At 38.1% G+C, this 11,613-nt stretch overlaps 1 protein-coding gene across 5 annotated transcripts in view; it reads right to left on the bottom strand.

Moving 5' to 3' along the window:
- Nucleotides 1–11,613, bottom strand: part of LOC122074735 (protein IQ-DOMAIN 10-like) — a 48,880-nt gene continuing 37,267 nt past the window's right edge. For all 5 annotated transcript variants that reach the window (XM_042639690.1, XM_042639686.1, XM_042639689.1 and 2 more), the window contains 3 exons: nucleotides 1,540–1,767; nucleotides 558–671; nucleotides 1–437 (listed from right to left, as the gene is read on the bottom strand). In XM_042639690.1, coding sequence (XP_042495624.1) covers nucleotides 78–437; nucleotides 558–671; nucleotides 1,540–1,767 — 702 coding nt within the window. In that variant the 3' untranslated portion in view covers nucleotides 1–77. The remainder of the gene's footprint in view (nucleotides 438–557; nucleotides 672–1,539; nucleotides 1,768–11,613) is intronic.

Here is an 11,613-nt window from a genome sequence, read left to right as displayed (position 1 = left end):
TTTTTTTTAATCAAAGAACCAGGCCAGGACCAAGGAAACAAGACTTCTACATCTCACTACAGTGACACACTGGCTAGCTACTCTTGCTTTGTGTTTGTTTCTTCAGTTTCGGAACTAGAAAGGCTTTGTAACTTAGGATTTGCCTTCTGTTCAGCAGGTTTTTCAGTATTTGGATAAGACAACCTCCTTGCTTTTGAAGATCCCTTCCCATTAGAGAGAGTAGGTTTGACCGAAACAGAGACTTTTACTGCTGGTAGGCTTGTAGTTCTACTAAGCTTGTCTGTCTGCTTACTCTGGATCTTTGGGCTTGGACTGATGGGAACTCTGCTCTCCCACGGGCGAGCTGCAATCCATCGCTCTATCCAGCTCCAACCCCAGTTAGCTTTGCCGAGTTCATAAGAAAACTGTCCCAGGTTCTGACTAGAGTTGGCCCTCCACTGCAAGTCACAGGATTTGCATGGTGACTATCAGTTTAACATACAATTCATCATCATCATCATCATCATCATCATCATCATTTCAGGTGATGACTGAAATGTCACTTCTAAAGGATATACCTGATGAGAGAATGCATATGCCATGGCTCTCTCACGCTTAACTGCAGCTTCTTCTCTCTGGTACATCCTGGCAAGAATATCCTCCATGGTTTCAGAGCCACCACACCATTCCACCTGTCAGCATTCATACTGTTGTTTAGAAGGGCTGATAAAAGTCAACAATTACCACACAACTGATTTGGTGAGAAATGTTCCATCAGAATACATGAGTTTCCTGTCCTCGGTGAAATGGAATCTTACAATGCTTTCCCACTTGTTGGGTACTCACATGAAGAGTCTTAAAGAAAAACAACTCCAAAAGCTCGTACTATTTAAATGATAAATATCTTTGGTTAAATATAATTTCTGGGCCGCAGTCCAGTTTAAGAAAAAAAAAAAAATCTTCTGTATCAAAATGAAGATTGAGGAAAGGGGAAAAACACTTGTCCAGAAGCTAGAAAACCCCCCAAGACATCAGGCTTTCCCAAGCCTAAATTAATTTAGGTATTTAGCCCCCCTCCCAAAAAAAAAAAAAAAAGAACAGTTAGGCATACCTTAGCCATATATGATCATTTAGTAAGAATATTGAAAATTACAATGGAAAATTCAGGTTATATATAAAAAAAGTAATGTGTCTGCATTATTTACATAAACTAATGATTACAAACAACTTTAATGACTTTAAAACAAAAATATTCCCAAAATAAAAAATATGGTAATGACAAAAAAATGGGTTCTTCCTTACTGTTGAAAATTAGGCAAGTTCAGGACAATTTCAAAAATTTTGGTATATATACACAAACAAGTCACGAATTTACTATCTGGTATGGACAGGATTGTTTTACCAAGAGTTTTGCAAACATTCCATTTCCACAAGCTGAAGATCATCAGCAAAACTAGATTGATAACTTAGGCCATATGAGATATTATTATTATATATATATATATATAAAACACTTAGGCCATATGAGGTGCCGCACGCAATGAAACACTTAAGAATCACCTCCAGCTCATGAAGCTTCGCATCCAGCTTTAATTGATTCTCTAGCTTCTTTTGCTTAATTCGGCCTTCAGTTACCATGGAGATTCTGCGAGCTCTAATCTGGGACTGTATTCTGCTCCAAGAATGGAGATAGTCCATAGTAGTTGATGCTTGTTTCTTAACAGTATAGACTTGGGTCAGTGCCTGTACCCTTACAATCCCTTTCAAATGACGTAAAGCTTTCCTTGCCTGCCACAGAAAAAAAAGAATATCCTTTTAAAATCACTTTATAAATGAAAATTTTACTTAAATTAATAATAAAGAAAGTAGTGGCAAATGGCAATACAGGTGGGAGGACAGAGATAGACAAAGGGAGGCGCTAGCATATACAACACAGCCGGACAGGGAACTCAATCAAAGAAAAAGGCAAACACTATGGTGTTGCTATGAATCATGGAAAAGGATAGCATAGGGGAATTTCAGCTTTGAACTTCAGTAATCCTTTTGAAACTAAAACATCTCAATCTGTGAGATTCTATTTTAAATTCACCCTTGAATTGACTAGATCAGTTACGCAGACAACTTTATCTACACTAAACTGGAGAATTTGGTATTCCTAGCTCTATCATCTTGAAGATTGAGGCACTTATGAGTGCTTTCCCTTGGAAGGGGAGTGACAATAACAAATTTTTGCATACTTTCAATTAGGCCTCTGTCTCCTTCCAAAGAAAGAGAGAGGCCTTGGCTTCAAAAGGGTGAAAGAAGTAATAAATCTGGTCTTTTGAAACTACTCTGGAGGATTGCTGATAAGGCAGATGGGTTATGGGTCAAGTGGATCTATTCCAGATATCAGACTCCCATCTGAATGCTGCTTGTGCTTATGATGCTTCATGGACTTGGAGAAAGATCCTCAAGCTTAGACCTCTTGTTGTCGATGCAATAAATATCTGACTGATGATGGCTCCTCTACACGGCTTTGGCTTAACAATTGGCACCCATGTGGATCCTCCATGGTTGGAGTTAATTGATGTTATGAGGAGAAGAAAGATTAATATTGCATGTATTCAAGAGACTAGATGGAAGTGTAGCAAATCTAATGCGTTGGATGACTTCAAACTTTGGTATGCGGGTGATCAAAGTAATAGAAGCGAAGTGGACATTATAGTGGATAAAATCTAAAGAATGATGCAGTGGAAGTCAAAAGAATGGGAGATAGGATTATATCAATCAAACTGGTGGTGGAGAAAGAGGTTGTCAATATTGTGAATGCTTATGCACACAAGTAGGATTGGATGAAAGTCTCAATCGTCAATTTTGGATCATATGGATGATTTAATGCAAAGTCTTAATCAGGATAAATCAATTATTATTAGAGGGTTGGGAGGGATCACAGAGGATATGAAGGTGTCCATAGTGGCTATGGGGTTGGGGAGAGGAACGAAGAGGGGGACTGTTGGTGTACAATGTCTTGTATTCCGTCAGAGTTTAATCCAGGGAGTACTGGTGCAGCACCTCAACAGGCAAGACAGCGGTTAGGGTTTCTTCGTTATATATTTGTAGCGAGTGTTTCTTTCTCTGTAATACAAGCAATACTGAGAGGTGTGAGGGACGAGCGTTGTAACCCTATTCTCCATTGATAGTGAAATAGGATCTCATCTCACTGGGGATGTAGGCAATCTCGCAGAACCTCGTAAATCTGTGTGCATTGCTTGTTCTTGTTTTTCCATTATCTTCTGCATCGTTTTAGGGTTGCGTTTCTACAAATTGGTATTAGAGCTCTAGGTTTCCGTTTTCTAGGGTTTACTATCCATAGTTTTTAAGGCGTTGGTAAGGCGACGGCGCTGCTAAGGCGTCGCCTTACCAACGCCTTGGCGCTGATGCAGTCTAGAGATGTTAAGGCAGTAATCCGCCTTATGTGAAGTGGCGCCTTATGGGGGTTTTTTTTTTTAACACATTTTAAAATTACTTAATGAAGATTCCAAATATAGATTTTTTATTGGTAGGTGTATGGTTTTGTTAACATTTGAGATGTGTGGGATCAGCTTTACTCCACCAAAAATGACCAAAACAAACAAAATAAAAACACGATCCACAAACAGGGTTTGGATTTTGTCAAGGGTTTTAAGAAAAGGCTTTGAGAAGGAATCAAGGAACAAGGAAGAACCACTGATCCAGGCGACTATTTTGCTCCGGCAGCGGTGAGCTTCATTCTTCTTTGACAAGAGTAGAAATATAGTGGATGACCTTAGGGCTCAGGCACTCATTTTGGCATCATAGAGATAAGTATAATAAATACTTGTATTTTTTGTCTTCTTTTGTTTATATTTATAATTTTGTTTCATAATTATGTATTTATATTATATGTTAATATGTTATGATGATTGATGATTGAATATTGAATATTGATGATTGATGAAGATGAACTTAGTTTATTCACTTTATTGATTTGTTTTAGTTTATTCACTTTATTGATTTGTTTTTTTGATGAATATCTTACATTGGTATGAATTTGAACCTTTAATATTTATTTAACATATGAGTAATAGGATTCAACTAGAATTTGATCCAAATAGATTGGTTTTATAAAAAAAATTACATAGGAACACTTTAGTCGATAAGGTGACGCTTTATGCCTGCCTTATCGCTAAGGCGCTCCGAAAGACCCTCAAACGCCTCTATTGCCTTACCGCCTTAAAAACTATGTTACTATCACGATGGCAGGGAAGGGATCGAATGTCAAGTATAATATCGAGCGATTCAATGGGAAGAACAATTTCACTCTCTAGTGTCAAAGGATGAAAGATCTTTTGATACAACAAGGTTTGGCGAAAACGTTGTTGGGGAAGTTGAAGAAACCTACAAAAATTACTGACGAAGATTGGGAGGAAATGGAGGAAAAGGCGGTAAGTGCTATTCGATTGAATCTTTTTGATGATGCCCTACAATATGTTGTGGGTATCGAATCTGCACCACAGTTATAAGCGAGACTTGAAAGCATCTACATGACGAAGTCCTTAACGAACAAGTTGTTCGTGAAAAAGCAATTACATTCTCTACAGATGGAGGAAAGTACGAACCCATTAGAGCATCTTAACATGTTCAATCAGATCGTAAGTAAACTTGCAAACCTGGAGGTTAAGATCGAGGATGAAGACAAGGCATTACTGTTACTGTCATCACTCCCAGAATCATATGATCACCTGGTAACGACTCTCTTATACGGGAAGAAGACCCTTGAGATGGATGAAGTCACAGCTGCCCTCATGTCCAATGATACAAAGAAGAAGGCCATTAGTACGAAATCTCAAGGAGAAGATTTTTTTGGAGGTGACAAGGAGCAGAAAAGAGGGAGATCAAATCAAAAGGGATCTGGGAAGAGTCGATCGAAATCAAAAGGGGCAAAGACAAAGGTCTCTTGTTACTATTGCAAGAAGGAAGGTCATCTGAAGAGAGTGCTTGAAGAGGAAGGTAGATTTGAAGAAGAAAGGTGTAGATAAGGCATCTGAGGAAGCTAGCGTGGCTGACACATCAGACGGAGATGATGGAGATGTACTCACTATATCATCATATAAGAATCAATCTTCTAATTCTTGGATTTTAGATTCTGGATGTTCATATCATATATGTCCACATAAGGATTGGTTTGATACATATCAACCATATAATGGTGGGTCTGTCCTAATGGGGAATGCTGTATGCAAGACCATTGGGATAGGCACTATCAAAATCAAGATGTTTGATGGGATAGTAAGAACTTTAGCAGATGTGAGAAATGTACCAAAATTAAGGAAAAACTTAGTATCTTTGGGGGCACTTGACACAAATGGCTGCATGTACATAGCAGAAGGTGGAGTTCTCAAAGTTATTAAGGGTGTTATGGTTGTCATGAAGGGACAACTAACAGGAAACCTACACAGACTCATAAGGAGCACTGTTACAGGTGGGGCATCTGTGACTATAGATGTAGGATTTGATATAGATGATACATATCTGCAACATAAGCGGTTAGGGCATATGGGAGAAAGAGGATTAATGGAGCTTCATAAAAGAAAACTATTGAAGGGAGTGAAAACTTGTAAACTGAACTTCTGCAAGTATTATGTGTTCGAAAAACAGTGCAAGGTTAGTTTCAAAACTGCAAAACATAAGAGTAAAGGGGTGCTTGATTATGTACACAGCGATATATGGGGCGCTTCAACAACAAAATCTAAAGGTGGGGCAGAATACTTCGTGACCTTTGTTGATGATTACTCAAGGAAAGTCTAGATCTACTTTATGAAGCATAAAAGTGGGGTGTTCACCAAATTTAAGGAATGAAAGGCTGAGGTAAAAAGAAAGACAGAAAGAAAATTAAGTACTTGAGAACAGATAATGGAGGGGAGTACATGTACAAGCCGTTTCTAGAATTGTGTAGAGCTAAAGGGATTACACGTCACTTCCCAAAGACACCACAGCAAAAAGTGTAGCTGAAAGGATGAACAGAACACTTCTAGAAAGAGCTCAGAGAATGAGACTAAATGCAGGGTTGAGCAAGAGATTTTGGGCAGAAGCAGTGAATATGGCATGTTTCCTCATCAACAGGTCTCCATCAAAGGCGATTGATTGTAAAATTCCCTAAGAGGTATGAACAGGAAAACTAGTAGATTATTCTAATCTAAAAATATTTGGTTGTTCAGCCTATGCACATGTTGAGTGAGCAACATTCCAAGTTAGACTCAAAGTCTAAGCAGTGCATCTTTCTTGGTTTTAAGAAAGGCGTAAAGGGATTCAAGTTGTGGGATCCAAGTTCACAGAAAGTTGTGGTTAGCACGAACATTGTGCTTGATGAGTCTCATATGGTGAAGTCAAAATGCAATTCACAAACAGTTGGTGAAAATAAATAAGGTTCTACTATGCAGGTGGAGTTAGGTGAGTCAGAAACAACAAGAGAAAATGAGTCATCCAGTGACTTACCAGGACAACAGGAAGCAGTAGAAGTTCCCTATACTGTAGCAAAGGATAAAGGGAAGCGTATTTACAAAGCATATGTGAGATACGAGTTTGAGGACATGGTTGCCTATGCCCTCACTGTAGGTACAGGTGATCCATCTTCATACCATGATGCTTTGAGTGATGCACAACATGATAAATGGATGGCAACTATGACGGAGGAAATGGAGTCTCTGCAGAAGAACAAAACTTGGGAGATTGTGGAAAAACCCAAAGGAAGAAAAATCATTGGGTGTAAATGGGTCTTTCATAAGAAAGAGGTAGTATCTGAGAATAAGCATAAAAGGTATAAGGCCAGACTTGTAGCCAAGGGCTATGCACAGAAGGAGGGGATAGACTACAATGAAATATTCTCTCTAGTGGTGAAACATACATCAATCAGGGTAATACTTGCTTTGGTGGCCATGTATGATTTAGAACTTGAACAGCTTGATGTGAAGACTGCATTTCTTCATGGTGACTTGAAGGAACAGATTTACATGGAGCAGTCTGAAGGTTTCAAGGTGCAGGGAAAGGAAGATCATGTTTATCCGCTTAAGAGGTCGCTTTATGCTCTTAAGCAATCTCCTAGGTAGTGGTACAAGCTCTTTGATTCCCACATGATGAAGATTGGCTACACAAGAAGTGAGTATGATAGTTGTGTTTATTATAAAGTGTTAAGTGATAACTCTATTATTTTGTTGATGCTTTATGTTGATGATATGTTCATTGCTGTAAAGAACAAACATGATATAATCTCTTTAAAGTCTTTGTTGAGTGCTAAATTTGAGATTAAGGATTTTGGTGCTGCTAAGAAGATCCTTGGCATAGAAATCCTTAGAGATAGAAATGCAGGTAAACTTTAGGTAACTCAGAAGAGGTATATTGAAAAAGTGCTAGAGTGTTTCAATATGGAAAAGGCTAAGCCGGTTAGCACTCCATTAGCTAGCCACTTCAAGTTATTTGAAAGGGAATACCCTACAACACATGAAGAGGTGGAGCGGATATCTCAGGTCCCTCATGCTAGCGCTGTTGGGAGTCTCATGTCTACTATAGTTTGTACAGGCCGGATTTATCTCATGCAGTCAGTGTTGTTAGTAGATACATGAGTAATCCAGGGAATGAGCATTGGAATGCAATTAAGTGGATCTTGAGATATTTAAGCAAGACTAAAGATATAGGTGTTATGTTCAATGGCAAGGGAAGTTCCACAGAATTAGCAGGTTATGTTAATTCCAACAATGTTGGTGATTTAGACAAGAGGTCTACTATAGGGTATATATTTACATTGGCTGGTGGACCTATATCATGGAGGGCAATGCTTCAATCTACAATTGCATTGTCCACTACAGAGGCAGAGTACATGGCAGCAGTTGAGGCTGCCAAGGAAGGAGTCTGGTTGGCTGGACTGGTTCGTGAGTTGGGGTTAGAGCAAGGAAGTACAATGTTACATTGTGACAGTCAAAGTGCCATACATCTTGCAAAGAATCAGGTGTTTTATGCAAGGACAAAGCATATTGATATGAGATTTCACAAGATCAGGGAGCTTGTGTCAGAGGGTAGTATTCACTTGAGAAAAATTCATACAGATCTCAATCCTGCAGATATGTTTACCAAGCCAGTTACTACAGAGAAGTTCGAGTCTTGTTTGGACTTGATTAATATTACTCATTGTTGAAGATGAGGGACGCGCCAAATAGGTGCGGGTTTGTACCTCTTATGAGGTACGGGGATGAAGACGTCTACAGGTTATCTTTACAGGAAGCTCGACAGAGTTCAAGCCAAGGTGGAGATTGTTAGTGTACGATCTCTTGTATTCCTTCAGAGTTTAATCCAGGGAGTACTGGTGCAGCACCTCGATAGGCGGGACAGGGTTTAAGGTTTTTTCGCTATATATTTGTAGCGAGGGTTTCTTTCTCTGTAATGTAAGCAATACTGAGAGGTGTGAGGGACGAGCACTATAACCCTATTCTCCATTGATAGTGAAGCAGGATCTCATCTCACCAAGGACGTAGGCAATCTTGCCGAACCTCATAAATCTGTGTGCATTGTTTGTTCTTGTTTTTCCATTATCTTCTGCATCATTTTAGGGTTGCGTTTCTACTGGGGACCTCAATCCTGGACTTTGCGGTAGCTTATGATCTTCCCATTGTGAACACTTTCTTTGTAAAAAGAGCGGAGCACTTACTCACCTACAAAAGTGGGAATCATACCAATGAAATAGATATCTTCCTAACAAGGAGGGCAGACAGAACATTTTGTAAGGACTATAAGGTTATCCCTAGGGAGAGTCTAACCACTAAACATAGACTGGTTGTCCTAGATATATGTCTCAGAGCACAGAAGTATAAGAGGGAACCTATGTACCCTAAGATAAGGTGGTGGAAATTAAAAGGTGAGCCCCTAAATACATTTACTAATAATGTGGTCAACACAAGGAAAGTGGGACTTTAAGCGAGACACCAATGTGATGTGGAACGAGATATGACTTATATTAAGAGGTTGCAAAAAAGCTCTAGGGGAAGCGAAGGGTAGTGATGAGCACATTTATGTGTGAAATCTAGGGTAATAAAACATGCATTTTATATATTTAGAATGGAGCTACCTTGGGTTTTATTTTCTTTTTGCAGGTTTTATATTTTAAAGGCTTTAAGCATTATCGGACGTCATATCTCTCCAACAACAACTACCTAGTGTAGTTGGTGAGCTATGGTGTGCAAAATTCCCTTGCTCACTAGGAGGTCTCAAGTTCGAGTCTCATGGTTGTCTTTTTTTGGAGAATTTTGTTGAAGATTTCCTACTTTTCACTCACTTAAAGCACTAAGGGCATGGAGGGGATTTTCACATCAAATTAGAAGCAAGGAAAATCATGGAAGGGGTTCCTGCGGAAGAAGAGAAAAAGAAAAGAAAAAAAATGGAGAAATAAATCTTGTCCAAATCTTCTCTCCTCATCACCAAAAGATTGTCCAAATCACACAAAGCAAGAAGGAAAATCGTCCCTTGGAGGGAGAAAAAGAAGAAAAATAAATTAAAAAAAAAAACGAAAAGGAAATAAGCAAAAAAAAAATTATAGGAAATTTCTCCAAGTTTATTTCTCTCTTCTCTCTCCTCCACCTTAGCACTTTTGGTCTCCAAAGATCTCACTAGCAATTGTGGATTTCTCCCTTTTAGGAAAGAGAAATTTGTTACCCTACCTCCCCATTCCCTATAAATACAACTCATGTAAAAGGAGGGGAGACACTTCATTCTTTCTTTTTTTTTTTTTTTAGTTGCTCTATCTCTTTCTCTAGTTTTCTCTTTCTCTAGCTCTAGTTCTAGGTTTATGCTTTAAACACTTTTGTAAGTTCTTTTTATTAAATTAATGCAAGCACTTTTGTTTTTTATTCAGTTTTTTTTATTTTTATTGTTTAAGCAATTGAAGTTGTAATTTTCAAGTTCTAGTTCTAGGCTTAATTCTAGGTGACAATAACAAGCTATGAAGCATGGCTTTCAAGTTCCATTTTTTTTTCTTTAGATTTGTTTTCTCTAGTACTAGAAATTTCAGATTTGGTTTATTCCAAATCTGATTTTAGTATTGATACTATCTCAAATCGATCAAGTTTTCAGTTCAAGGGTTGAAGTTCATGTAAGTAGGCTCCCTCAATAGTCTTCTCTCCCCCCTCTCATTCCCTCTTCTGACTACCCTTTCTTTCTTAATTTAGGATTTTAATTTCAATCGTTACATTATTGCTATCCCTTTCCCCCAAGGTTCATGGCTAGTGTATGTGTTGGCTTTGCCCCTCCTAGCCATAGAACCATCAATTTATTACTTTTATTTTAATTTTCTCTTTTTTCCTAAAACCAAGTAGAGTAACCCTTGTAAGAGTGACACTCTGGTCAAGTAGGGAAGCTCATATTATGATGCATCCCTCGGACTAAGTAGAGAAACCTACTTGTGAGTCTCTCTCTAGCTTTCTCCCCTTTCTTTTACTTTATTTTTTATTTCAGCATTTTTTTCCTTTATTGTTTTTTTTTTTTTAAATTGTGTGGGTTGTTTATTTTAGTTATTTATTTATTTAATTTTAATTACGTGGCTTGCGTCTTTAAATTCTTAGATGACGAATGGTTAGGATGTTATTTTAGATACATATGTTAAGGACGATAATTAGAATTATATCACAACCATTAATCAGTCCACTTTCGCATTATTAAAAGAAGTAAAAAAACAAAGTGCCTGCTCTCCCTGTGTTTGACCCGTAGCTACACTAATCCGTACGCTTGCGGTTACATTTAAAATCTCAAACAAGTAGTCATCAGACCCCTAGAGAGACGTGGTGGTGGGACGAGGAGGACCAAGCTGTCATTAAGACCAAGAAAGTTTATTTTAAGACATGGCAAAGGACTAAAGATACAGAAGATAAGAAGAGGTATTATGATGTTTGAAACAAAACTAAGATTATGGGAATGGCTAAGGCAAAGAAATTTGAGGATCTATTAACCTAAACACAAAAGAAAGGGGAAAAGCTATATATAAGATGGCTAAAATGAGAGAAAGGAGGAGTAGGGATTTTGAATAGGTGAGGTGAATCAAAGGTGAAGATGGAAGAGGTGTCGGTAAGAGATGAGGACATTGTGAAAAGATGGGATGAGTATGTTTGTACACTACTAAATGGAGATAGCTCAAGTATGATTGACCCGAAAGATTGCCTTACTCAGCAAGACGCCACATGTTATATATATGTAAGAAAGGTTAGTGTGGCGAAAGTTAAAGAAGTCTTAAGAAAGATGAAAGCATGCAAGACACCAAGCCTAGATGAAGTCCCAATATAAGTGTGGAAAACCCTAGGAGTATGTGGGGTTGTTTTGTTATCCAAGTTGTTTAACTGGTTATAAACACAACGAGGATGCCAAATGATTGGAGAAGAAGCATTATGGTCTCAGTCTACAAAATTAAAGGGGATATTCAGAGTTGCAATAACTATAAAATCATAAAACTAATGATTCATACTATAAAACAACAAAAGAAGATTATTGAAGCCCGCCTGAGAAGAGAAACTAAGATCTCTAAGACAATTTGGTTTTATGCCAGGCAGATTCATGACAGAGGCTATCTACTTACTAAAGGAGGCTCATAGAAAGTTATAGATC

The sequence above is a fragment of the Macadamia integrifolia genome, chromosome 3 (assembly GCF_013358625.1).
Source record: "Macadamia integrifolia cultivar HAES 741 chromosome 3, SCU_Mint_v3, whole genome shotgun sequence".
Lineage (NCBI taxonomy): Eukaryota > Viridiplantae > Streptophyta > Magnoliopsida > Proteales > Proteaceae > Macadamia > Macadamia integrifolia.
The sequence above is the reverse complement of the archived record's forward strand: the minus strand, read 5'-3'. Positions and strand labels throughout refer to the sequence as shown.